The sequence below is a fragment of the Dicentrarchus labrax genome, unplaced genomic scaffold (assembly GCF_905237075.1).
Source record: "Dicentrarchus labrax unplaced genomic scaffold, dlabrax2021, whole genome shotgun sequence".
NCBI lineage: Eukaryota > Metazoa > Chordata > Actinopteri > Moronidae > Dicentrarchus > Dicentrarchus labrax.
Window position 1 is genome coordinate 17,458,652 of NW_026136704.1, and position 27,663 is coordinate 17,486,314.

The following is a 27,663-nucleotide window of genomic DNA, read 5'->3' on the forward strand; positions in this document are numbered from 1 at the left end:
TGTGTGTGTGTGTGTGTGTGTGTGTGTGTGTGTGTGTGTGTGTGTGTGTGTGTGTGTGTGTGTTCTTTTTAGTGTAACAAGTTTATGCTGAATAGAAATCAAAATGTTTCCCCAAAGGAATGTGGAGTATTTTGACAAGATAGTGGTAGTTTTAAGTACTATCAAATTTATCTACTGGGAGTTTCTTTATCTCCATAAAGGGCTTTTAAATAGTTTACACACACACACACACACACACACACACACACACACACACACACAAATAAGACGGCCCTAGTGATGTCGCCACAAAGTATCTGAGGCCTCTTTACTCCCTCTGTAACATTATCCACTGGACACACACACACAAACACACACACAGAGGCAGCTACGAGGCAACTATATTGTGACCTGACACAGAATTAGTGACTTGGCCGAGCAGTGTCTTGGCCTTGTGTGACAGTCTGTGCCAATAAACAGCATCCCTTTCTTCTCTCATTTATTACAGACATGTGGGTCTCTGGAGCCCTGGGAGAAGAGGAGAAAGAAGACCTAAACTCCACCAGTGGTGCATAAAGTCCTACCAGTCTTCATCCCTGTGAATATTTGGATCTATTTTTTTGGGGATTCGACGGAATTAAAGTTTGTTTTTGCTCTGAGTGAGCTTGAAGAGGGAGAAATGGAGCCCACTACATCAACCGAACTGAGGGATGACAGAAGAAAGGGAAACAGCAGAGAGGTAAATTTCAGACAAAAAACTTCTTTAGCAAATCAGAAAGATCCATCTTTTTTTTTTTTTTTTACTCCCTACCAATCAGAGAAAGGAATAGAATAAGTGTCTATAAATGAACAAAATGTTCACACTGTGGTGGAAAGTAATTTTGAGGTACTTGTACTTTACCTGAGTATTTCCTTTTGTGCTACTTAGTACTTCTACTCCACTGCAATTCAGATGCAAATATTGTCCTTTTTACTGCATACAGTAATCAGCCCACCTTTACCAGCTGCAGCAATGAGAAAAAAAGAGATGTACACATTAATGCATATAGTTAGTAAGTAGTAGTAATTCAGTAACACATTTTACTCTGAAATGGGTCATTATGCAAAATGAGCACTTTTACTTTTGGTACTTTAAGTATATTTTGATGCAATATGTTTTTACTAACATTTCATTTGACTGAAATATCATTTGTAAAGTATTCACTGTGCTATTGCCACTTTTACTATATCAAAAGAGCTGCGAACGAGAGATAATACATGTATTACACATAATTATGTGGGGCATAAGGTGTGGAGGTATGGACTTTACTGCAAATTAAAAAATAGGTTCAGAAACCTTTTGTGCCGTTTTATGAGTATGGTCGTGTTTGTGTTGATGGCGCCATCAGGTGGTTGAAACATGTCAAGACACTGCAGGATCATTTAATAATTCCTGCTTTGAGTGCCTGTAAACGGTGCACACAGGCCACATATTGTAAGTCTCTGTCTGTCTCTTCCAGGTGATTGATCCCGTCAGTGTTCTTCCCGAATCGTCCAGATGCAAGGTGGATCCTGAAAATATGCTTGGCATTGTGGGTATTGTGGGCACAGTTCTCAACCTGCTTGTAGTGGTGTTAGTGTATATCTACACACCTATCTGACATCACTGACTGTATGGATGGATTTATGGTGAAGCTGTTGGAGTGGAAGGACAGATGTATGAATGGGACATCACCTAATTGATGAATGGAAGGAAGGACAACCAGAGGGAAGTGGCAGAGTGCTTTGATCCTAGGAGGGTGATTTAGTAATACCACATACTATAAGAATACAAAGAAAGGCATTCTCTGACATTGTTAGTGCTGAGGATAATTTATTGGGATTTAACCTTTGTAGTTATGTTTGTAACTATGTCACCTTGAAGCTAAAGTCCCTTTCTATGAAGCAGTAAATGTTTGACCAACATTGTATATTTGGTTGTTTTTCTTTGAGTTTAAGAGCTTTGCACATATTTTCTATTGGAAATTGTTTGTTTGCTTTTTACATTGGTTTTGAAAATAAATTTACAACCATTTCAAGTGAGAATAATTTTAAGAAATTCTTTCATTAAGACCTCTGCAATCAGCCAGCACATTTTAAAATATGATTGAGTTAGATTTATTTTACAATTTCAACACACAGGGAAAAAAAGAAACAGAAAAATATAGGATGAGGAACTTGTACATGTCTGCCTCTTTGAACTATCACAGAGGACCAGAAAACAACAAAGAGAAACAAGGATATGCTTCATAAGGGTTTATTTTGAGTTATGTTAATATTTACATAGAAAAGAAACATTGGATATTTATATGTAAAACATGAGATAATAGACTCTGTTATTTTCTCAGAATCCTAATTTAACAGAGCTCCAGACAATACAATAATGAATACATACGCAATCGTGTGTGAATGTTACAAATATGTGTATAATTTCTCATATGCATAGGAATTGCTCATAAACACTGAGGTAGGCTAACATACTGATTTATCCAGCTTGAATCCTACTTCAATATTCAAACACAATCTGCCCATAATTATATGAAAACATCATGACATGTATCTTTCAAAAAAAAAAAATATATATATATATATATATATATATATATATTTGTCTGTCTTTAAGGGACAGGAGTGCTATAACTGTTTGGATTACTGATGTTAATATCAGGCAGTATTTGGCAGCTGGTGATGATGTCAATCTTCTCGGACACAGCCTTCAGGTCATCCAGGATTAATCTGATGCTGTGGGATGCACTGATGATGGCGCCCTGTGAAGTATTCAGCTGAGCTGTTGCACTGTGAACCTTTTACACAAAAACAACAACCAGAGTCAAAAAATTGCAACCACAAAACTACTGAAATGAAGGAATTTCAACCCTAGCTAGTTAGATATTAGAAGATGCTTTTCATAGGATTGTTGTTAATGTCAAGGAAATGACCGGAGTTACAGGTGACAAAGGTATTGCCGCTTTCCATGTGATTCCATGGGACTGTCATGTGATTTCTATCTTTTCTAACACTACGCTACTGACATTACATCATATGTTTATTTTATCACAGCCATCCTAGATGCTCAAATTACTACTAAGATTACATTATAGTATCTTTTTCTGTACCGTGCAGCATTAATCTAATTACTTTTCTTGTAAAGAACAAAATGTTTGGTGCTCAAATCTGCTAGGGAATACGTACAGTGGCCTATGTAATGTAAGTAATGCTGTAGTATAAAGAGCATTTTGGCAGACTTTTGAGTCAACTATCTACATACCTCTCTACTGGCACTGCCATAAACATGCCGTAGTGTCTGTCCCACGTCAAAATAAAGCCGGTTGTTAGATTCCTGCAGCTTCTGTTGTAAAAGGGTGTCACCTGGAAACAGAATTACATTTAAAAATAACTGAGATCTAACCTGGACAGGGCTTCCATCTCATAGTTACTCATTCATTTGTCATCCATGTCTAAATATTGATTTCTGAACACTGAGATGCCAGAGAATAAACTACAATTAATGGTCAAATATGATCATTTATCACTGCAGCTACAACTAACACTCCACAATACATGATCTTAAATGGGCATACTTTTATGTTTTTCTTTATTTTAAGATACTCTAAACTCAAAGGTCCAATTACCAGATTGTTTCAGAGCTTTCAACCACATCCAAAATGCCTCAGTTTTAATCAGCAGACGTAGCTGCCTCGCATCATACACAGATGCAATTAAAGGCTACCTAGTATTAAAGTACTAAAGTATTGCCATTGGAATATTTATTAATATACTTATGTATCCTCACCATGTGGCCTGTGTGTGGGGCTTGGCCTGTCTTCCACTATGGACTGTATATCAGGATGGTCTCTAACTACGATAAGAGGAGGCAGGTCTCTCCTGAGTATCTGAGCGCTCTCCTGGCTCACTGTAGAAGCTCTGTCCGTCTGATCCTCCTCACCCTCACTCTCTGTTTCAGACGCCTCCCCAGGAACCTGACAGCATCCAAAGTCACACACACACACACACACACACACACACACACACACACACACACACACACACACACACACACAGACAGAGACAAAGCAGACCGTAGAGTCACGACATGAGGGGTGGAGACATTGGTTCAAGGTTACGAAACACAAACTTTTCTCTCTCAAGACAACCTTGGCTCCGACTGTGGCAGATTGGGGAGCAGCCATGGAGGTGATGTAAACCTCATCATCAGAGTCTGTCTCAGAGGCCTCGCCCTGCACCACTATCTGGTACCTGCTGGACATGGCTGCGCACACACACAGACACACACACAGACACACACAGACAGACACAGACAGACACACACACACACAGACAGACACAGACAGACAGACAGACAGACACACACACACACACACACACACACACACACACACACACACACACACACACACACACACACACACACACACAGACAGACACACACAGACAGACAGACACACACACACACACACACACACACACACACACACACACACACACACACACACAACAAAACGTAGTTAGCTAACGTTACATTGAAACAAAGAGTACAGACTAACTAGGTAACGTTAAATAACGGTAATAACGGTCACACTAACTTAAGCAATACTCTATGTAATCATTGTAATGTTAGCTAAAGGCTAACGCTAAATGTTGAAATATACACAAACAAATCCTCAAACTGTCAAACCTTCTGTGTGATGTTGAAAACACAAGTCACATGAGCAGTGAGGAAGTAGCTTGTTTTCCAAGACCCAATCCGAGCTGCGCTACCATGTCACGTGATACGAGACGTTTCATGACGTGGTTGGAGGAAATGCCCTAAATAATCAGGGATGTGTTTGTAATGAGAACCGGCGTACGCCGTATTTATGGTTTCAGGCAGACTCTAAGATACGAGAAAGCGTATGGGTACGAGGTTTATTGGCGTACTCCACTAAGAACAATATGTTTAATTATTTGTTGTGTGCTTTCTCTGAATGTCCCTTATCTGTTGTGGTGAATGTAATCACCGTCACTGGCGCCTTCTCCCACTAACACCGCCTACGTGAACCCCGAGGAGTGCCCTGGTGAAATATCGAGTGCAAGGGTTGTGTTTACTGTGTGTAGCTTACAGTCGTTGACAGGTACAGTAGATTTATCTTTCAGTAAGATGAACTGTGAGTCGTACGTACAGACATTGCGTTGACCTCATTATATGTTGAGATTAGAACAACTAGTTCTCACAGAAACGCTGCTAGCAAACAACACTAGCAGGCTACCTGGCGCTAACTATCCAGCTAACGCTAAGCTGCTGTAAAGGAGTTTCACGATTAGCATTAGCTACTGTTGATTATGTTGAAGCACAGCTAACTAAATAACTAACTAGGTGAAGTGAAACTGTTATTTAAACGTTATATTGGACTGTGTAACACTTTGTTTGTGTGTCTGTCAGGAATGGCAGACGAGTCTCTGTTTGACTTTCTCCATATGGAGATCGTGTCACATGTTTACAAGGAGCAGCAGAACAGTAAAGGAGAGATGGACAACAAGGTGTGTTCAATGAAATCATGAATCCATATACTGACACATAATATAAAGAAGAATAGTAGCTTTCAGTTACCTTACAAAACACCATCTAGTGTTAATCCTGGTTGCTAATCGGCGCATATTTGTTCCAGTAAACAGTCTGCTTTCAGAATACAGCTCACCGTTACATTACAGTACTGTAGAGTCAAACGAGCCTTTTATAGGACACACCATACTAACACACATATAAAGCTAGTTCTTGTCCACTGTGCTAATAAACCGCTTGCATTTCTTCTCTTCAGGACAGAGCTGTCTGTGTTTCTGTCCTTGAAAGCATGGGCTTCAGGGTGGGACAAGGACTCATTGAGAGGTAGACAAGCACACACATTGTGTAAGCAACAGTAAATGCTGTGTGGCATGTGTCCTCATTTAGGTTAAATGTCTTTGTGGATGTTTTCTAGGTTGACGAGGGACTCTCCGAGCTTCAAGGATGAGCTGGACGTAATGAAGTTCGTCTGTAAAGACTTCTGGACAAAGGTGTTCAGGAGGCAGGTTGACAACCTCCGGACAAACCATCAGGTAAAATAAAAGTGTAGAGTAACAATATGTGGACTGCTGTCAACGAGAAATTGAAGGCACCCCATGCTTTTGAATTTATATTTAGAGGGTTGTTGTGAAGCCACAATTATTTATCCATTCACTGAGATTTTTGGTCTCACCAGCTCAGTTTCAGATCAGTCATCTTTCCACCAACAGGAATTTGGATCTCAGATCATTATGGTATCTCACGTTTTTCTCGGCCACCATAGTTTCTCCTACAAACTTCACAGCCCGTTCTTAATCCCAGGTCATTGGATGCAGACGCGAGCAGTGTTCAGTGTTGGTTGCAATCTGCAATTTAACTGCTAGATGCCACTGAATCCTACACACTGGTCCTTAAATCTTTAATAAAACTCAGCCAAGGTCATAGATTACTTAAATCCCCTTCAGACTACAGGAAGTCTTGCTAAATTAACTAAATTTAAGAAATTTAAATATTTAAAAGCCTATTCAGTGTTGAAAGTGTTTGTTTCTATACAAGTGTTTGTTCTCTGCCATAGGGCACCTATGTTCTGCAGGACAACAAATTTTCTCTGCTGACTCAGCTCTCCAGTGGAAAACAGTACCTGGATCAGGCTCCTAAAGTTAGTATGCACTGCCTTTCTCTCACACACACACACACACACACACACACACACACACACACACACACACACACACACACACACACACACACAGACATTCCCGCTCACCTGGGGATCAACTAGAAGTAGGTAGGAAGGTTTTAATTTTTGAGATGCAGCAAAAGAAATTGGAATCAATCTCACTGTTGCTGAAGCTAATTTGTATGCATGTCTGTGTGTGTTTTCTCTCAGTACCTTGCTTTTTCCTGTGGCATTGTGAGAGGAGCTCTGTCTAACCTAGGTATGGACAGCGTGGTGACGGCGGAGGTCTCTGTTATGCCATCCTGTAAGTACTATCAGAATACCAGTCCAAGATTTTCTTTGTTGTGGGAACATGCTCATTGGCTAATAGAAGCCAGACTGTTAACTGCTAATGGTGAAGTGTCATTATGGTTTACCTTTCTCTTTTTTCTTGCCAGGCAAGTTCCAGGTGGTGATCCAAAAGTTGTGACGTGACCCTCTCTGCTACCCTGGTGCTGATGAACAGGGCCCTGTGGGGGCCTGTTAATCCTGAAGAGAGGATAGTAGTTCTGTCCTGATCAACCACAGAGAGAATCAAACACCACCATGATTTTCCACAACTGGGTCAAACAGGACTCGCCAGGTTCTGCTGACAACCAGGTACCCCTGACTGGGCAAAAAAGGGTTAGCCAGGGCTTATCCTTTACCTGTGGTACTCTGATACAGAACAAGATTTGTTTTATTGCTTTTTTTTGGCATCTTGGTTTTTGATATACATTATTTTCCATTGGAGCAAATTGAATAATTAGAAATATTGAAGTTCTCAACTTAAGTTTTCACTAAATAAGCGGCGCCTGGCCCTGACTGATTGAAAATAAATATTGACTGTCAGTGGCTGTGAATACAATGATGTGAATGTGAATGTATAGTGAATCACATGGTAATGTGGTATTGTTTGTAATGTGTTGCAGTGTTAAGTCCCCAGATCGAGAGGAGAGTGCTTACTAAAACATTTTGAAAATGAAAATCAGCAGAAATTCAGATAAGACGTCCTTTTTTTTTTCAATTTCAGGACTATCAACCGCCATACGTTCCAGATTAGCATCCATCCAAATAATAGCTAGTGAGCCTTTGAAAATCATTACATCTGGCACATCAAATTTATTTATTCAACACTTGTTTCTGTGCAGACACACTGAGCAGCTGTAACCAGCTCCTGGTGCTTTGCTCTGCCTTGTAGCAGATTGCCTTTAGGAGCTGGGTGTTTCATGAATGCTGGTGGTCATTTAAATTCAGTCAGTCAGTTATTTTTAAGGCAAATCAGTCATTGGTACAGGAGCCTTTAGTTTAATTACATTGTGTTATTAAATATCATAACAGTTTCAAGGCCTGGCTTTTCTACAAATTTGAAAGTGGCATCTACCTAGTGAGCATCAGTCTGTTCCTCTATAGCCATGTCACAGTTGACCACTCAAAGTAAGTTTATAGTTATTATTTTTGTACCAAGATGTACATTTGTTGTCCTTTGTACAGCATTGATATGTGAACATATTGTATTGAGATTTACAGCAGCATACAGTAAAATGCAAATGTGATTAAATCATGTTTTATGTTGGCTAATAATTTCACATGGATATCTGGGTTACATTTACACCTTGCTTTGTATAAAAGTCTCCTCAAATATGAATCCTAAAAGAGCTGTGAGGCCATAAGGCCATTTTTTTTTCAACAAGAACACCACAAAAACTTAGTCTGTTGAACGAGAACACAACACAATGATACCTTGATTATGAAATTCACCTCTCTGGTAGATGCTGTTGCCTCTTTTCACCACAAGAGGGCCACATAAAGCTGTCGTCGTTTTCATGTTTGTTGCTTTACCAGTTTACCGATTCACCATTTTGGCAAGTTATGTCCAGTGTCTCTAATTCAGTTCTACCTTCTTCTCTCAAACCTCTAGTTTATCTTTTTGACGTACTCCCAGTATTTGTCTGGGAGAAATGAGAACCCATACTTGGGTACTACCTGGGCTATTCAGTGCCATGAAAAACACCCTTTGTATATTTATTTGCATGATGTTTTGTGTGACAAAATGACATTGAAGTTAGTAGAAATATTTTGTCACCACAGCTTCTTCCATAAATTCTTCAAATATTTGTTATCGATATAATAATTCATTCTATTTTCCAACATGGTAGTTTAATTCCTTAGAGAACTGTTTAGTTATAATGTTCTTATGTAAATGGGTGTGTGTTACTTTGCCTTTTCTCCTCTTTATTACTGCATAACAACACATTTTACTGTGTACAACAGCAACAGCTGGTCCATTTCCCATCATCCCTGCTTAAGTTATTAATTTTTCTTTCATGTTGTTGATCCATATCATGAGCTTGGTATTAAGAGGTTCTACTGTATGTGAGCATACTGCACTTCTGAGATATTCACTATCAAAAGTTTTGTCCCTGAAGGCTTAAACTGTAACTTTTCAAGAGAACCTTTAGTTGGGGTTTACAGTACGCTTACCCAGGTTCAGTCAAATCCACCATCATATTTGGTAGAATGTTTTACACTTTAATGAAAATCCAGAGGGTTAATATCTGTAGTTACATTTTGCTATGGCGCCACAATGACAGTATTGCAGTCGTTGATGGACAATGGTGCTCAGTCTGCTTTTATTTTTGTCTCTGCTGTAATAAAGTACCCTTGACTGTGTTCCAGTATTCCACTGCCATCAGTGTAATAGTTTACAAAATAAAGGTCGTTACATGTAACTTTATCCCCTTAAAGTGCTCTCAGTGTGTTTCTGGCTCGGGCCTGAAAAACTTTCTTGTGGATGCTACTTTCTATATTTGCTTTTACAGCAGTCATTAGCAGTCTATATAGTACACAACATGCTTTCACGTTGTGTGTTTTACCATATAAGGAGGACTCCTAGCCTCAGTATTTCCTTTATATATTTGATGTGATGGCTTTTTATCATTAAAGAGCCAATTCTTGTGGACAATGAAGTTTAGGTAACTGCACAGTAGACCTTGACATCCTCTTGAGTTAAAACACTGCAGGTAATATACAGGCAGCTATCCTGAAAAGCAAAGGCAAAGTTTGGCTGAAGAAATGGAAATGATTTATACTTATGTATATATATATATATATATATATATATATATATATATATATATATATATATACATATATAAGTAAAAAAAAAAAAAAATATATATTACTATAAGTGTAATTTAATAATTGGATTCTATTATTTTTTTAGTCCTGCAGATACATTTTGGTAGAGCCTCAGTTAATAACGTGCGCCAACTGTTTTATTTCTCTTTGCTATAAAACAATGTTACTACATCTGTCTAGAAGCTCTTAGTTTTCCACCAACAATAGCCACCCATGTGTTTGTTCACAAACCCCATCATGGAGCGTAAATGGTTGACACAAAATAGTGGGAGTAGAGAAAGAGAATGACTTGGACAACATCTTAAAGAGGCACTTTCCCAATTTTACACATGAAGAATTTACTCGTCATGGGGAGTTCCAATCGGCCTGTGAAAACAGTTGTAAAATGCCGTCTGTGGTTCATTGAGAGAGTATTTTGAAGTCTAAGAAAAGAACTCTGGTGATGTCATTGGGGTTATTTTTGCTTGGAAGCTAAATATTTGTACAAAAAGTGCCCTACAAACTGGCGGCATGGAGTTAATAAGAGTTGCCACTGGTTGCATAATGGGAAATGTAGGCTCCAGAGTTAACCTGTGCTCGGGACTAAAAGTCAGGATACCTCTGCTTCTGCTGTGCAACATGGTTTGAGTACCTCTTTAATATATTTCTAACTCCTTTTGTCTGGAATTTTGAGTTGGCACTTGTATTGGGTTATGTCCTTACCGCAGTATGGAGGTCCTCAAGACAAGAGTTCTTGAATGAGCCTAAGAGTTCAAGAAAAGTTAAATCAGATCCCTGGTGATAAGTAGACTGCCACTCAACCCCTGCTGATCTGCATAGTGCGTCATATGTGACAGCAAGATTTGTGGCTTTTGGAACTTCTATACAACTGTAGGAATGCTGAGAAAAAGAAGAAAACAGTCAGGAAAATTGAGTTAGGCATCTGCGTATAGGTGCAGCACCTGACTAGAGCCCATTTGTTGCAACCCATTTAACACTTTGCCCAAATCCTCTCTGGAAAGAAGGGGAAAAAATCAGAAGGAGGGATTAGAGAGAAAGCCTGGGAGGGGGCAGAATTGTAGTCGGTGGAGGAGGAGAGGGTGAGCTTGAGAGAGTGGGCAAGAGGAATGAGATGAAGAGAATGAAGAACCTCTACAGGAGGCTGGAGGGAAATGAATAGTAGACAAGAGAAGTTTATTAGAGGTGGAAATAGTGGAGGGGGGCGGAGAGGAAGCAGTGTAGGAAAAGAGAAAGATGAAGGTGTGACGGTGAGGAGAGGGAAAAAGTGAGGACGTTAAATTTGTGTGCACGTGAAAGTCTCAGGAACAATATGGAGTGAGGGAATCGGAGAGAGTGAAATTGAGGGATGATGGGGAGAGCTCAGCAACAGCAACAGCTGTGCTCCCCTTCCTCCTGCTTCACCCTGCATCACAATATCACCGACACACTCACAAAGAGGAGCAGTGAATGGAGGGATGGAGCAGGGCAAAGGAGGGGGAGGAGAGGAGAGGAGGGGTATGTTCAGGGGCTAGAAGAAAGAAAGGAGGTGCAAGGAAAACCAGCATTCTCTCTCTTAAATTGATGACTTGCTAAAATTCTGTAACACTCCACAGAGCCTGGCTGAAGTCTTTTGTAGTGTGAGGAGTTGACAGAGACTATTGATCTGGGTTAGGTTTCCTGAAAGCAGCTCACTTTAGTCTGTAGGAAAAAAACAGACTGAAATGCCATTTAAAATTGATTTGGAACCCCGATAATTTGGTTGTTTTAAATTTAAATCACATACTAAACTGGAGTCCAAAGCAATATATTTTATTAGTAACTTGAACAATCTGTACAGTTTAGGGAAGCACCGATTAGCCTTGTTGACTGACATCGGCCTATAAGTAAATAAGACTGCTTATAAGTAAATAAGACGGCCTATCAGCGGCCAATGTTTATGTTTTTTGTTGCATCAACTTTGCCGACGAAATGTGTTGGTTATTTACAAATCGGATATTGGAGAAATAATGTCCTATGTTTTGCATTAAAATCAATATTACCTGAATGCTAACAGAAGGATGCTGTCAGTTGTGTTATTTTAGTAAAATAGCAGTTAGCTAGGTTAACTAGCAGTAGCTCAGTCATCAAGCTGATTCACCTAAAACATCAGTGGTTAGCTGACTAGCAAACGAGCTAGGTTAACTTTTAGCTAGCTTCCTATTAGCTGGCTAGCCCTACTTAGTTAAAAAATCAGCTGTGTTACGTTCATTTAGTCAAGAGGTAGTGATTTGCTTTGACTTTAAGCTTCTGCTTTTGACCAAACAGTAATTTTTTTATTTTAATTTTATGAACTTCTAGGTTTTATTCCAAAATGAATTGCAGTATAAAAAAGTTATATGGAAGAATTGGCCACCTGTTGAATTCTTACTCAGACAAACTGTGGGCAGCATATCACCACAAATCTGAGTCTGGTTAGCATGCTAACTACATATCTCAGCAGCACAATACACAGATGTCTTTGACATACCGTCAAAACTGTTCTCTCTTTACATTCTGTTGGTAATTTTGAATGTTTTACACTAAAAGTCCATACATGTAGCTCTAGTGATATAATAAAGAATTTCCTCAAAAGGCCAGGACTTTTTAGAGCACACAACAAGTGGCTGTATTTAACAACCTGTATGATCTCACAGGATGCTGCCCACTTTCATCCTCTCAAATCATCCCACTTCTTTATCTCACCACTTCTTTTTCTGCCCCCACTGTTACCTTTTTTCCTCCCTGCCTACTCATTCAACTTCCTCCACTCATGCATAGTAAGAGTGAGATTCTCTGTCTCACACACACACAAACACAAACTTTGTCTCTTGGGGCCATATGTTGACCCGTGGTGGACCTGAATACAGCCATCTGCCTGCCTTTCCTATGTCCCACAGGGCGAGAGTGTGGGAGAATGTCTATCGGACACAATACAACACACACACACACACACACACACACAGAGAAACCATACGAGCATACACATGCCTTTAACCCCTTCACGGCCACTAATCACTCCCAGACAGCCAGCCCATCTCATGTTAACAGTGACAAGATAATAGCTCTTAGTGTGTGAGTGTGTGTGTGTGTGTGTGTGTGTGTGTGTGTGTGTGTGTGTGTGCCTGCATGAAAGAGAGATTCCTGGAGGGTCAATTGTGAGTATGCATCTTGAGCCCGTTATTTCTTTCTTTCTTTCTTTTTGTGGGACATTGAATGATGGAAAAAACAACTTCTTACCATCATCACTTTTTAAAAAGTGATGAAATCCCCTATTAGTCTTCAGTGACTTTTACATGTATGAGGAGTCTTTTTTCCTGAATGCACCCTTTAATACACAGTTTAATTTGATAAGGACTACTTAAGTTGTGTGGTATAACTTGCTAATGAAGATACTGCCTCTACACACTCTGGTTGCTCACCAGTTACAGTGGATTAAACTTTTACTCCACTGCTACGCAGAGTGTAGAAAGTGAAGAAAAAAGGGGAGGCGAGGGGATGTAATTGAAGGAGAGGAACAAAGTGAGGGAGGAAGGATGGAATCAGTGGAGGCACTGAGGGAGAAGGGAAATGGGTGGGGGAGCCCAGGATTGGTCAGATTAAACCCCAAACAAAAGACTTCTTATCTCCACATGAAATCTCAATGGCATGACTACTCTCTCTCTCTCTCTCTCTCTCTCTCACACACACACACTCTCACACACACACACACACACTCTCACACACTCTCACACACACACACACACACACACACACACACACACACACACACACACACACACACACACACACACACACACACACACACACACACACACACACACACACACACACACACACACACACACGCCAGTGTCTTACTATCCTTCAGCAGAAATGACTAGTCAGCAAAAGCAATTCCATGTGGCTTTATTTGAATTTTCTTATCAGTTTATCTGTTTTACTGTCTTATTCAATGGAATCAGAAAAAACTAAAATGTGCCTTCAAGTAAAAAAAAAACTAAAAGCTTTCTACTCACTTATGAATCACTCAGCAACAGTACACTGGTCTGTAAGCGTGTTCTTCCGGCTGAGGCTGCACCACAGAGTAGTTGTATGATTCATTTCCGGCTCCCTAGTGCAATTTCAGTAGGAAATATGAAGAGCCTGTTGTGTTTCACTCTTGCATAGTGTGACCTGTGGATGAAAATACAAGTTCCTAGTCGCTGAATACTCTGCTCGTCACTTGGAATAAATTTAATGATATAGAACTACACTATAGATCTTGAAATCTTTGTATGCTGTCATTTTTCATTTTTATAATTTTTAATGATTTATTCCCAGGGTAGCTTTCCAGTATGCAGTGATTTTTTTTAAGTTTTCAGATTTAATTTAAAGATTAAATGTGCCTTTATGGATTGAGAAACATAAAATCAACTCAGTTGAAAACAATTGTCACGTTGTTTATTGTGTAACATTTAGGAGGATCTATTGGGAGAAATGGAATATAATATTAGGTAGGTATGTTGAGCATAATCACCTGAAAGTATGAATGGTTGTGTTTTCGTTACCTTAGAACAATCCATTTTTATATACAGAGAAGGGGGTCCCCTCTTCTACAGAGACTACAGTAGCCCAGAACAGACAAACAGTGGCCCTAGATAGGACCTTTAACCTTTTTCACGAGTTTTGCTGCAGTTATAGTTTCTACAACATGCTTGGAAGGGGAAAACATCATTGTCTTATCATCACTCAGTCTACTGCCCTAGTTAAAGATACTAACTTTAGAGATAAGTGAATTCATAGTTATCTGCTCTTTTGACATTGTGTGTAGATACAGTTAACATCAACAGTGCAGGGCCCACTGGGGGAACGTGATCTACAATGAAAGCCATAAATGACAGTTCACTGGTTTCCTGCTTTCTTCCTTCCTGCACCTTGCATCTAAAACATCACAAATGTGTCATTGTTGCAAATATACTACAGCCAGCAAAATACATACCGCTGAGCAGAAAGTTCAAGGGCATGTACACAAGTCTCACAACTTCTGTACTGTTGCATCAGCAATACAAGATTTCTGAGCAAACGTGTAAAACATACCTGTATAGATATTTTTTTTTTGAATCCCTGAGGTGACTGAAAAACAAGCTTAAAAACAACCAGTTAAAAAAAAAAACAACTTTATTTCCAGTACAAAAAAAAAAGCAAAAAAAAAGGGCACAAAACAAATATATTAAACTTGATACAAGCATTAACAACTCAAAGTCCTCTATAAATACGTTAAAATAAATTAAAGAAATTAAGTTACTAAAGATTATCACCTTTAACACTAAACAGGCCTCAAACATGTTGATGAAAAGGCAATTTTAAATAGACCAGTAACAGCACGGCGTCTGTTCCCCTAACCAACTACATCATTTAACACACAAAAACAGCCAAGTAAAATTTCTACACTACAGAATGCTGGATCTACAGTAGCTCAGTAAAGGCAACAGACCCGGGTGCGCAGTTCACGTACGTGTGACCGGGACGCTACACATTCATAACAGTACAAAGCCGTTAACAGGAAGAATTAATACTGAATGAGAAGGAGAGATGAACTATGGTGAGTGGGGTGATAAGTCACAAAAACATGAATACTTATAAAACATGTAACACTGGTTAGGGGAGAAGAAAAAAAAAAAATCCATCTCCGGGGGAATGTTTGTGTTTAAGATAATCTCAAAATACAGATTAGCACCACAATGTTTTTAGGAAACATGCCAGAGGTAAACAGGACTTTCATGAAACATTCACATGACTTGATTAAACTTAACTCCTGCGGCAAGTGCCTTGTAACTCAAGAAATATTCAGATTGTATCGGTTTACAGAAAACGACATGCAGGAATAACACAATGGCATTTAATATTCTTTTTGGTCTATCTTTGAGTCCCAATATTGATGGGTTTTCTGCAATGCCTGCTGTTTGTGCTAACACACAATATCATAGCCCATAAACAGTTAAAGAAACGTCATGGACATGAGATTTGAAAAAGTATGATCAAGGGCACTTGGCTTTTTGTCCCCGTTCCTCCTCCTCCTGTAGGGCAGGTTACATCTGGTCATTTGCCATTTTACTGGTGGCAGTTTGTCAATAATGCACAAGAGACAAAAGAACAACACTTGTAGAAGTCTTCCCAACAGAGAGACCTGAACTCACACTAGCTTACTTACTTAGTAAAAAGAACCAAAAGAAACAAAAACAAACCTCACACCCCTCCTCACATCTCTCCTAACAAACCAGCAAATCTTGTTTCAACACTGTAACATGACCTGTCAAATAACGCTACAGGCACTTCAGTTGTTTAAAAACTTAACACTCAGGTTCAAGGCCAGCGATCTAAACGGAACCTCAGACTGAACAATTATGAGGGGGAAAAAAAACTATTTCACCATTGTATAAACACACACAATACTGCGTGTACAGTTAATGGGGAAAAAAAAAATCATTTCTAAACATAGGTCACACTGTGTGTTTGTACCACCATAATCAAAACGTTTGAGCTACAAAACAGATGTCTTTGGCTTTGTCACATTCTTTAGATCACTCAGAAGGTGTTGGTGAAACGCAATAAAAAAAGGGTTTGGTTGGACTCAACAACAGGCAGCATTGATTGGCCAATCACACTGTGATTACTACATCTTGTAGAAGTTTGCCATCTCAGCATACTATTGTGATGAAGCATCAAACACTTCCAGCACTATTAAACTTCTATCTTGATATGTACTCTGTTTTGGTGGAAACACACATTGTACTTTCAGCATCACTGCGGCTTCCCTTACGCATATACCAGTGCCATTTTAACCACATTATATCTCTGAGCGTCCTGAGTCAGTAAGTAAGTCCTTGTTTCCTTTGATGTCACAAAGATGCAAGGAACGCCTGAGGTCTCAGTCTGCCGGCTGCGTGTAGTAGGTGCGCATTTATAGGGGTCAAGTGTGTGAGCATCGTGCGGGCTTCAGTGTGGATTTGTGTGTACTGCATATATTGTGTCAGAGTATTCAGGGTTCTGCATGTCTGTGTTTGAGTGTATGCAAGTATGTATGTTTGTGTTCCAGCACACTGCAGCCTAGAGGCAGAACCCAGTAGCATCCTCAGGAACAGAGAGCTGACTGAACACCGCCAGACGTTTGCCGTTGGCGTCGTTCATGCCACCGCAGGATTCGGAGCCACTGAGGGAGCTTGCAGAGCTGCTTCCATCCTGGTCCTGGTCTGACAAAGAGGTGTAGGACAGGGATCGGGGACCCAGCGGCCCTGAAAAGACCCCGGTGGCAACGGGACTCTGCCTCAGGGAAGGGGAGGCAGTCGGAGAAAGCCCACACGGAGAGCAGCCAGAGTCTGGCGAAGGCAGGAATGGAGACCGGGGATCTGCTGCAGTGGCCTGGCCCATGGAGAGCTGGTACTGGTGGGTAGGGGAGGCCTCGAAGGCAGAGTCCATCTCCAAGAAGGCATGAGAAAGGAGGTCAGTAATGTCAGCGCAGGAAGGAGTGGAGGCTGACGGAGCATGTGTGAAGGAAGCAGTGGCAGGAGGAGGATGAGCATTAAAGGCAGGCTGAAAGGACTGCTGGGGAGCCGAGGGAAACCCAGCAAAGCTGAAGCTTTGTCTGACGAGAGGAGGTCTGTGCGAGCGGGAGGAAGAAGGTGGCTGCTGGGGGAGGCTTGAGGAAGAAGAAGAAGAGGATGAGGAGGAACGAGAGAATGAGTGTTTCTTTTCTTCCTCATTGTTGTGGACAAAGTGGCAGCGCATCCCATACGGGCAGAAGCCGATGGTGTGAAACGTACGGCACGGCTCCGTTTTGTACTTCGGGTGTCTGCTTAGATCCCGCAGCTCTTCTGCCCCGTGGGCAAACTGGCACTTCCCGCCGTACTTGCACAAGCCGCTCTCAGTGAAAGATCGACACAGTTCAGTCTTATAGCGGGATGAGGAAGAGGACACAGATGAGGTGGATGAGGAGGAGCTAGTGTTCAGTGCAGTGGGGCTGAGGTCACTCTGGGAGTGCTTTATGTCAGTCCCGGGCCAGCCTAGGTTTGCTGCTGTGGCGCTGCTGGTCTCTACCATGCTGATGGAGCGCTGAGCAAGGAAGCCAGACTTTCCCCATTGGGTAGAATTAGCAAGCTGGGAGGGCAGGGGGCTTTCCGACTGTTGCCCCCATTGGCTGGAGGTCAGAAATACACCGTCTGAAGGCTCAGCGGGGAGGCAGGCGAGAGACGAGAGGGAAAACGATGTGTTGCTACGTGGCTGACCGATGCAACCTGGTGTCCTCATTGCCAGACTGAGGGATGGTAGCAGTCCGTTCTGCTCCCTCAAGTCGAGATTTAGTAACTTCTGTAAAAAGGAACAGACAACCACAAAACATCAGCTGATGAATTTCAAAATTAAAATTAAGTGAGCGACTTTAGAAAATCCCTGTGGTAAGTTTCTTTGTCCATCTGTGATCGTAAATTGTCATCAGTTGTGCTACTGAGTAACAGTTACAAAGATGTAGTTATTTTCAGTTTGCACACTACTTAAGTTACTTTTGGTAAATGCAAAATACTGTTTAGTTTTTCCGTCCAATGCTGATTATTTAGTTTTTCCATCTTTCAACTGTATAAAAAGTATAACCACTCTAGAAAGCATTCAACATCATTTGAAATTCTCTCCTGGTACACATTTTCAGTGGCTTTTTAAAAAAAAATGCATTCTTTTGTGTTACAAAATAAAAGAACAAATAGTATAGTGGTATAGTAGTATAGTAGTATACATGAAAACAAACTTTCATCAAATATTTACTTCTGTGTTGTGAACTTAAGTCAACCCCTACGGTGGTGTATATTGACATCGTGTCATACAGACACTAAAAAGTGAGCTATACACTAACTCAGTCAGCAATAGGTCTGATGCAATTTGCCCTCTAACATCCTCTATTACACATTTCCTCTCAGGGCCTAAAAGGAACAGTTTCTAAAAAACAAAAATGAAAGTACACATGCAAATTCAGACATAGATAAGAATTCGTTCTTATCCAATATTTTAACCTTTCAAGTCTTGTCTCATTACAATAAACCTTTGCTAACCTGCCTAAGACCTATAGGACTATAGTTGAAATAATAAAATGACACTGCTGCCATTTGAGAATGCAGTTTGAGCAGTGGGACACAGAAGTGGTCCTTTTAAAAAACTGCCATATGGAGTTGCAGTTAACTACCCTGTTTACCACATAAACAGCATCAACATCCAGCAACAAACTGTTTTAAATCCACACTTACAAGCAATATTAGGCATTACTAATAATAATATTCAATTTCCCCACTAACCAGTAGTGAAATTAATTACCATTTCAGTAACTATATTACAGTAAGGAGTAATAGGTTACATCTTTTTGAGTAGCTAGCCTAACACTAACAAGGGTTTAAACCTTCATCCTACACATACTTAACGTTACATCTGCTACAGTGATGGAAATAAGAAAGGACAAACTACAGACGTCGCTGTGCAGCACATCCACTAACTCACAGCACTAACATACTATTAAAGTTAAACAACTCGCTTCTACTTACTGCAATCCAGTCAACTACACACTTCTTTCTCAAATCAACGCAGCTTCAACCACAACTTTGAGTCGTTTGTTTTAGGCACAAAAAGTTAATAACTATCAGTTGTCTGAAGCTGGTGTTTTGATTCAACTCTCCAGTGGTTTTTCTACCGTTAATAAACCACCGAGGTTAAGAGTCGCAACCTGTCCGGTGACCGATGGTCGGCGAAACCTAGCCAACAAACCGCCTCAACTATAACTACGACTAAATCACCAAGTTAGCTCATTGGGGGACAGTTTAAGGGGCCCGTGTTGAGATGAATCTTAACACCAAAAACTCGACATCGCTTCCACTTTGTGACAACTTAGCTTCAAGTCCGGGGAGGGGGGGGGGTAACTTTCAGATCAAATCAAACGGGCAACAAAAAAAAATACAATAAAGCCACGTTTTAACTTCTGAACTCTTAAAACACAGTCAACACCAGATGAAGGGAGCAAACACCGTGAAGTTAGCAGTGCAGCTAGCTAGTTAGCTAACATCAACTCCCCCTCCTCCTCCTCCTCCTCCTCTCTCCCTCTCTCTGACCTAGCCAACTTTCGCTCAACTTTCTTTGCACTTTTCCCCGTTTACCTTAGCAACAATCTCTTCCAGGTCAGCAAACTGGTTGAGGGAGTAAGATGGCATTTTGGGTTCGTCTTGCGTTCGTCCGGTCTGCCCCCCACAGCGGTAGACGTGGGCAAACTCGCTTGGCATGAGTCGAGCAGAAGTTTCTCTCTGTGTATGTGCTGCTGCTAAACAAGCCCAAGACCCGGACCACGTGTGGATTTAAAACCTAACACCGCTGCTAGCCACTCCCACTCCCGCATGGCTTCCACTTTTTTTTTTTTTTTGGAGTCAGCCGAAAGTTACCAAACAACTGCATGAAGAAAGGGATTTTATTTATTTTTTTAATTCACCGTGGTATTATTATATATAGTACATTTAAGTGACAGTGCAAAAAAAAAAAAAAAAAAAAAACAGCTATGTTTCTTTTTTGTTGGATAACCGGTTATATAACTTTATAATAACTTTTTTTAGATGTTGGGTGGAAAATGTCATTTCTCCAACTGTAACTTTTACTCCATTGTTTTTTAAATGTTGTGTACTCAGCTGCTGCATGGTAAGCAAATAAATTATTTTGTTAATTAAGTCGGCTAATTTATGTAGCAGACACTAGGCTAACAAAGGTCTGTGAGCTTTGTCAAATCTGTGTACAGGAATATAATGTTAGGGTTACTACTGCAGGAAAATAGTGACCATAAAACCTTTTTATAAAGTTATTTGGTACATGCAATTGTTCACCCAGTGCTCTCGGGTAATTTCGTTGCATTAGCACTTTACTGAGAAGTGCAGGCCTTGCAACTGATACCAATCAATATCAGCCTTGCTATGATCATTGCTATTATACATAGCCTGTATAAAGGACCAGTGTGTGTCAAGCTGGTCAACATGGCAGACTCTGTAGAAGAGGACCTTCTCCCTCAGGAGATAACAATTGGCCCATTCTAAGGTAACAAAAACATAGTTGTTTTTCGGTGAATACTCATTACCTGGTGACTAATGAAAACATACCTATGAGTATTAGGTCCCATTTCTGCCAATAGATCCTCCTAAATCAGAGACACTGGCCTGTTAAGTCGGATAATAGTTATGTAAAGTCATATGGCTTTTATCAGAGGGGATGAAGGAAGTGCCAGTGGTAGCAGCTAAAACAAAGAAAGTGTATCAAACAAAGGGAAAGTAATAGGCAGACACCCACAAGAAAGGGCAACTTCAAGGACAAAAAAGGAGCAGAAAACAGGAGGACTGAACATATGGGTAGAAAAGACAGTGTGGAGACAGTCTAGCCCTTTGAGACAGACAAGGAGGAGTGAAGTCTTTGATTTCAAAGGTAGATGTGTGAAAAATTCCACTGCAGAGCCATGAGACTATATGACAGCCCTACACTCTCTCTCTCTCTCTCTCTCTCTCTCTCTCTCTCTCTCACACACACACACACACACACACACACACACACACACACACACACACATACAGGGTTGTTGCTGTTTGCCAGGACAAAACGTGTCAAATATACAATTATATTTTCCTACACCTTTGCTTAATCACCCGCCCTGCAAATATGATGGGCACTGACAATAAAGGCCTCATTCTCATACTATCACTGGTTAAGACATTTGGTCCTCACAAAGATAGAAATACAAGAGCGCACACACACACGATTCCACACAGGTCTGCCAGGAGTGGGGTTGTCACACCTCTGGGATTGTAAAGAGGATTGTGATGGCGTGCCCAGTAGCCCGATGAGTTGGCAAAACAGTTGGCTGCAACTGCAGGGAAAGAAACCGCTTTCAGTTTGTTTTGTACCTTTCAGTGCTTCTAGTGGCCGGATGTTGGGGTTTGATTCCCACGAAGGGCAGGAGAGTAAAGCACGTATGCTTAGAATAAATGCACCTATAGTGTCTTAAATTAAAGGTCCAGTGTGGAATCTTTAGGAGGATCTATTGGCAGAAATGGAATATAATATTCATAGGTATGTTTTAATTAGTGTATAATGACCTGAAAATAACAATTGTTGTGTTTCAGGTACCTTTGGATGAGCCATTTTTCAGACTTGCTCTAGGATTGTGGGAGTGTTTTGCGGCCGTAGATTCTCCTTCGCGTTTGGAATGGGAGGATGTATCATGGGGGTTGCAATCTGCAACTACACAGCTAGATGCCACTTAGCTGTACACATTGGTCCTTTAAGGTTGTTATTTATTTTTTTGTCTCTTATTGTTCCTGTTTATTAAATATGATTTTAAAATTGTACAACCCTCAAAAGAGCTTCCAAAAAGGAAAAAAAAGACATATCAGAAATGGTCTGAAAAAGGTGTGTTCATGGTTAGTCCGTTCTTGAAACCAGCTCCTTGGCTCTGAGCTGCTTTAGAAAGATGAGAACAAAGCCTGCTGGGAAGCTTTGTTTTGGTCCAGCCAAGTGGTCACCATTAAGTGCGTGTGTTTGTGTGCATAAACATGCTTGTGTGTGTTTGACAGAGTCTTCCCCCATCCCCCCAGCACTGTGATGATGTAATGGTACAGGTCCACTCTACACAGGCTGAAGGTTGTCTCAGCCAGCCGTGTTTTGACTTTTGTAATGTGTATATGAAGTTGAATTATTGTCTCCCCAGGTTCGAATCTGGCAGCAGATATTCTTTGCATGTCACCCCTTCTTTTCTGTGCTGTCACTCTGCTGCTACTATCAAAATTGCTATCTTACTAGAGAAAATGGAAATGTTTACGGTGTAAAGTTTAGGTGCGGTATCGTCCAGATGTATCAGATTGTGTGGAGATCTAATTAAGATGGACTGTTAGTTCTTACATGGCATCAGAATGCGGACTAAATGCACCTTGAGTGACCTTTGTTGTAAGATTTCACTTCCTCTCTCACATTTCATTTCTTCATTAGGGAACTGACCAAAAAAACAACATATAGTACAGTATTGCAGAGGCTACTTCTTCTGGATACCCAGTTAAATGTTATCCTCTTGAGGTAAATCAACAGTTTTTTGGATTTAGTTGTAGATTATTCTCATTTAAAAGTTGGCTGAACACATTTTCAGTGCAGTCAGGTATGCATTTGCACTGCAACTGCGTTATGTGGATGTTTTTTTTTTTTTTAGGTAAAGATCCCTTCCAGACAAATATTACGACATATACAAATTTTGTTCATTTCTAAAGTTTTTCTGCTGGACACAAGATGTCTCCTACTTCACTGTAAAGTCCCTTCTCATTGTTTGTTCACTAGTAACTTCAAGTTTCTACCTTGCACTTGTTTACAGTAAGTTGTATACTGGACTAGGTTTGACTTCCAAACTATTTGTGATGTCACAAATCATGCTGGTAGGCCCCGCCCCCTTAAAATCTGATTTTCAGTGAGCAGAGAGAAACTTTCCACTTTCAGCAGATGAATGTGAAAACATCCTTCTAGTGTCAAACTGCACATACATCATTCTGTACAGTGTAACATCCAACTGTAGGAGCAAGAACAAAAACATATGTTTGAGTGGGGGAGAGAGGGGAGGGACTGACATACAACAAAGTTCCAAAATCAAACTGTGAACACCACCAGGCCACCACGGTGCCTCACATAGGTAGACAAATATCCAGACCACCTCCAAATATGGTCTGAGGATCCCAGTGTGCATTTTTGCTGCATTCACTTCTGTATTTAACTGATCATATGACCCGAGGTGCATTTAATTTTAACAAGGCCTAATTATATTGCGACTGACCTTTGGGTGCAAACCAGACGTGAGACACCCTAATTAGTCCATCGTCTTAAGAGGTTGACTCTGTGTGTTTGTTTTCTACCCTAAGATGAAGACCACCACTGTGAACAACAAGCCATTAGCAAGATGTCAACAACATGAGTGCCTTGAGGTAAGCAGGCCCTTCTGTTAATTTGGTTAAGTAAACAAGCGCTATCTATAAACAAGCTATTTGGCCTGCGAGTAGAGTTTACTTCTATAAACAAATCCCCTTTGGGTGAGGTGGGGATTACTGGGAGTGAGGGGGTGCGGGGGGTGGGTTGGTTTTGAAGGAAAGGGGGAGGGGAGAAGGGAGGAGAAAGGTGGAGAGAGATTCGAAAGAGAATTCTTGCTTCTTGTTGAGTCCAGCTGGGCTAGAGGGCCTTCGGAGCACAATGAGCTCAATGAGCTGCAGAACCAACTAACAAACTAATGGCCCGCCCTCTGCGACTCTACCCCCGTACACACACACACACACACACACACACACACACACACACACACACACACACACACACGCACACACACACACGGTGGAAATAACAGAGGGAGGTGAATGGGTGGGATAGAAGGGCTTGTTAGGGAGGAAAGAGATGGGGGTGAGGAGAGGGATGAAGGGGCAGGATTGGGGGTTATTTAGAAGAAACAGGGGGAAATGAGAGGGGAAGGCATTGTAGGATTGGAGGAAGGAATCAGAGGCCAGAGATGGTTTCCATTAAGACTTGATCTGGGTGATCTACAGATTTGGGATTAATCAACCAGATGCATAAAGATGTTTCATGGGACACATTCCCTTGCTTTGTCACATCATCCTTCCTGCAGTGAAATAATTAGCTCAGTCATTAGGAAAGCATTTACTGATTCAACATCTGTTTGACATTAGAAAAGATTTACAGAGGTGACATTGCACTGTGGGGTTGCCTGGGATGACTAGCTGCAGGGTGCAGCTGCTGTACATGGATGAAATAATGAAGTGATGCATTTTTTTCTCAGACATATTTGACAGAACTCTTTATTAACAAGCACTGCTGTGTGTTTTCATTAAGGATAGAGGGGTGAGCAGACAGGACAGGAGAGCTAGCTAATACATAATCACAGCACTGTCAACAGTGAAACAATTGAAACGCCATTTGAGTGTGTGTGTGTGTGTGTGTGTGTGTGTGTGTGTGTGTGTGTGTGTGTGCGTGTGTGTGTGTGTGCGTGTGTTACAGAGAGTGAAACACACACACTTGCACACTCTATTGAAACTCACATGATTAAGTGAAGTAATTCCTCTACAGCCCCACACAGGCTTCTTCAGATAAGAGCCTACTATATTAAAGAGAGGGGAGGAGGACCTGATGAACATCTGCTCCTCTTTTTCTCCCTTTTCTCCACCCATCCCCCCGCCCCCACCACCTTCCTTCTTTCACAATGTACCCCCTGCCCCATTCGCTTGTGTGTATGTGTGTGTCTGTGTGTGTGTGTGTGTACGACTGTGTGTGCATCTGTGTGTGTTTATGCTTACAAAGAGCCTTTGGGATTCACAGAGAGTTTGGGATTTAGGAAGAGAGTTTCTCTGACAGTGAAAGAAAAGCTACAGTTGCTACCCCTCAGTGTAAGTATTATGTGAGGTAATCAATAGCAACCCCAGCTTTTCATCCAATCGTAGCATCTATTCTGTGATACTGTGTTCCAAGAAACTCCCAAAAATGTTTGTCATTGATAGGAACAAATTTCAGTGAAAGAATACAACACAGAAAAGCAGAGGAAGAAGCAATTTGTTAATTTATTAAAAGTAAGTATAAGTACTGATGCCAAAGTGTAGAAATACTCAGTTATAAGTAAAAGCCCTGCATTTAAAAATCTTACTTAAAGCAGCTAACTGGTTGAGTCTAGGAGCCTGTCCACACGAATATGCGGCCTCACCCAATACGATGTCATTTAGAAAAAAAATCTCCGTAAACACGGCGTCGTTTCCAGAAATATCTGCGTCCACACGGATTCACTGAAACGACCCAAAAAGCTGTAGTACATATGCCAGGCATGTATGTGGCGCTGTGATGCCGCCACACCAATACACTAAAACCGGAAGAGAAGCCATGGAGCATGCGCTGTTTACAAACAAGTTGTAGTAGTCAGCCATTGCTGTTGTTGTTATGACGCGTCTAGCGGCGGCGGCTGAGGTTAAAGGCTAGAGAGGCAAGGCTAATACGTCATTGTTTCGGAAAAAATCCTTTTTCGTCGTCCTGACGACTCCGGGCAATCCGGCGTTTTCTGATTTTCCCACTCTGGGGTCCGTTTCCAAAAAACACAGTTTTCACACCCCGAGAACGCCGTATCCGTCTGGACGCGAGGCCGATACGATAAAGTATTTATCCAGATTCTAAAAAACATATTTGTGTGGATGGCCCCTAGGGTTATCAGTGGGTTGCAATCTGTAATCTCACCGCTAGATGCCACCAAATCTTACACACTGGTCCTTTAATTTATTAATAAATTAATTCTATTTTGTATTAATAACCATGAAAAAGTTATCAAATACATGTAGTGGAGTACAAAGTACTATGTTTCCATCTGAGATGTAGCGGAGTAGAAGTACAAAGCAGCAAGAAATTTAAATATCCAAATAAACCAAAGTACCTCAAAATTGTACTTAAGTACAGTACTTGAGTAGATAGTTATCCACCACTGCAGAGAAGGCCCCAGAGACTATTAGGTAGTATTTTTAAATGAAGTGAAGCACTTTATATCAAAGCATTAACATAAAGGCATGGAAGCTACCTCGTTAATAGACGTGATAACCAGAGTGACTGCACTGGAATGTTCATTTATGCATAAATACATAACAACTATGACTCACTCCTGTTTCTGTTTTATGCACACACACAGAAACCCCTCCCTCCCTCCCACACACACACACACACACACACACACATACACACACACACACACACACACACACACACACACACACTACATCCAGAAACGCCGCACAGTAGGGTTCTACTCACAGGGCAAAGGTCATAACCTAACCTTTGACCTCTGACATCACCCCCCCCCCACTCCTCCCTCCCCTCCTCTCCTGCCCACTGGAATTCACTCCTGTGGATTCAATTAGAAAGCTAGAGAGCGAGAGAGAGAAGGAGGGCGTGGAAGGTTTAAGCAAGATAACAGTGACAAATGTCTGTACAAGGTCTGGCTTGGAAAAGGAAACAATGATTAGGTTGGTGAGAGTGTGAGAGAGTTAAGACATTACTTCTTTTAACTCATTTGTTTCAGAGCGGAAAAAAAAGGAGTCAGCTATGTTCAGTGGACATCTGGAGACACACCAACACATTGTGTGGCCAAAAGTGTGTGGACACTGATCCCATAGTTTTTGTACTTCTGCTCCGGGGCAGTTTTTTAAATAGGCTAGGGCCCTTTGGTTTCAGTTGAAGGAACTCTTACTGCGACAAGATATACTGATACTTCATGTCATATTTAATTGATATCCATATTTTACACTGCACTGTAGCTGCACTGTAATTTCTATTCTACTGTTGGATCTGCGAGACCTTTTTCAGAGCAGCCATTTAGACATGAAATAGTAGGGTAAACACACTAGTTGCCAATGATACTAATTTAGGTTTCACTCCATTTAGTCTAGCAGAGCCTTTCCAGTCAGACAACATGCTGCAGCACCCTGACTCTGTTTGACCTGAACCTTAATTAGTATCATTGGTAACACCGGTGTACCCTATTATTTAATGTCAAAAAGGCTGCTGGGAAAAAGGTCAGTTCTATTTTAGCTTATTCTTATCTTTTATTTGAATTTTGATGCCTTTTGTGTCTTATCTGAGGCACTTTGTATATCCTTGTTGTAAGGTGCTGTACTTAGATTTGCCTTGCCTTGATATTTTATACTTTACTGGCCAGTATATGAGTCCTGACCTCCTACCAGATCAACAT

The 27,663-nt window shown here is 40.9% G+C and overlaps 3 protein-coding genes and 2 long non-coding RNA genes across 5 annotated transcripts in view; 3 read left to right on the forward strand and 2 right to left on the reverse strand.

Annotated features, from left to right (window-relative positions):
- The first annotated feature begins 605 nt into the window (after positions 1-605).
- On the forward strand, positions 606-1,928 carry LOC127363017 (uncharacterized). The gene is made up of 2 exons (XR_007884650.1): positions 606-718; positions 1,479-1,928. It is a non-coding gene; the product is annotated as an uncharacterized LOC127363017 (long non-coding RNA).
- A 310-nt stretch (positions 1,929-2,238) lies between these two features.
- bloc1s3 (biogenesis of lysosomal organelles complex-1, subunit 3) lies at positions 2,239-4,784 on the reverse strand. The gene is made up of 5 exons (XM_051399430.1): positions 4,694-4,784; positions 4,152-4,267; positions 3,791-3,977; positions 3,266-3,366; positions 2,239-2,801 (listed from the first exon to the last, which is right to left on the reverse strand). The coding sequence occupies exons 2-5, from the start codon at positions 4,263-4,265 to the stop codon at positions 2,616-2,618; spliced, it is 588 nt and encodes a 195-aa protein (XP_051255390.1). The 5' UTR covers positions 4,266-4,267; positions 4,694-4,784; the 3' UTR covers positions 2,239-2,615.
- A 176-nt stretch (positions 4,785-4,960) lies between these two features.
- On the forward strand, positions 4,961-9,471 carry trappc6bl (trafficking protein particle complex subunit 6B, like). The gene is made up of 7 exons (XM_051399431.1): positions 4,961-5,129; positions 5,438-5,535; positions 5,814-5,881; positions 5,973-6,090; positions 6,612-6,695; positions 6,927-7,020; positions 7,154-9,471. Exons 2-7 carry the CDS (start codon positions 5,440-5,442, stop codon positions 7,183-7,185), a joined length of 492 nt encoding a protein of 163 aa, XP_051255391.1. The 5' UTR covers positions 4,961-5,129; positions 5,438-5,439; the 3' UTR covers positions 7,186-9,471.
- A 5,540-nt stretch (positions 9,472-15,011) lies between these two features.
- Positions 15,012-20,213, reverse strand: zgc:114130 (uncharacterized protein LOC570332 homolog). The gene is made up of 2 exons (XM_051399427.1): positions 20,036-20,213; positions 15,012-18,215 (listed from the first exon to the last, which is right to left on the reverse strand). The coding sequence occupies exons 1-2, from the start codon at positions 20,156-20,158 to the stop codon at positions 16,959-16,961; spliced, it is 1,380 nt and encodes a 459-aa protein (XP_051255387.1). The 5' UTR covers positions 20,159-20,213; the 3' UTR covers positions 15,012-16,958.
- LOC127363018 (uncharacterized) overlaps positions 18,213-27,663 on the forward strand; it is a 32,528-nt gene continuing 23,077 nt past the window's right edge. The window contains exons 1-2 of the long non-coding RNA XR_007884651.1: positions 18,213-18,301; positions 23,804-23,866. This is a non-coding gene — a long non-coding RNA (uncharacterized LOC127363018). The remainder of the gene's footprint in view (positions 18,302-23,803; positions 23,867-27,663) is intronic.

Bases quoted from the DNA above. Each gene is read 5' to 3' on its own strand.
- zgc:114130 (XM_051399427.1), bottom strand. From the start codon at position 20,158: ATGCCAAGCGAGTTTGCCCACGTCTACCGCTGTGGGGGGCAGACCGGA. The intron at 18,216-20,035 runs GTAAACGGGGAA...TCCTTTTTACAG, and splicing joins TGGAAGAGATTGTTGCTAAG to AAGTTACTAAATCTCGACTT.
- bloc1s3 (XM_051399430.1), bottom strand. From the start codon at position 4,265: ATGTCCAGCAGGTACCAGATAGTGGTGCAGGGCGAGGCCTCTGAGACA. The intron at 3,367-3,790 runs GTGAGGATACAT...TTCTGTTTCCAG, and splicing joins CCCCACACACAGGCCACATG to GTGACACCCTTTTACAACAG. The intron at 2,802-3,265 runs GTATGTAGATAG...TTTGTGTAAAAG, and splicing joins ATGGCAGTGCCAGTAGAGAG to GTTCACAGTGCAACAGCTCA.
- trappc6bl (XM_051399431.1), top strand. From the start codon at position 5,440: ATGGCAGACGAGTCTCTGTTTGACTTTCTCCATATGGAGATCGTGTCA. The intron at 5,536-5,813 runs GTGTGTTCAATG...TCTTCTCTTCAG, and splicing joins AAGGAGAGATGGACAACAAG to GACAGAGCTGTCTGTGTTTC. The intron at 6,696-6,926 runs GTTAGTATGCAC...GTTTTCTCTCAG, and splicing joins ACCTGGATCAGGCTCCTAAA to TACCTTGCTTTTTCCTGTGG.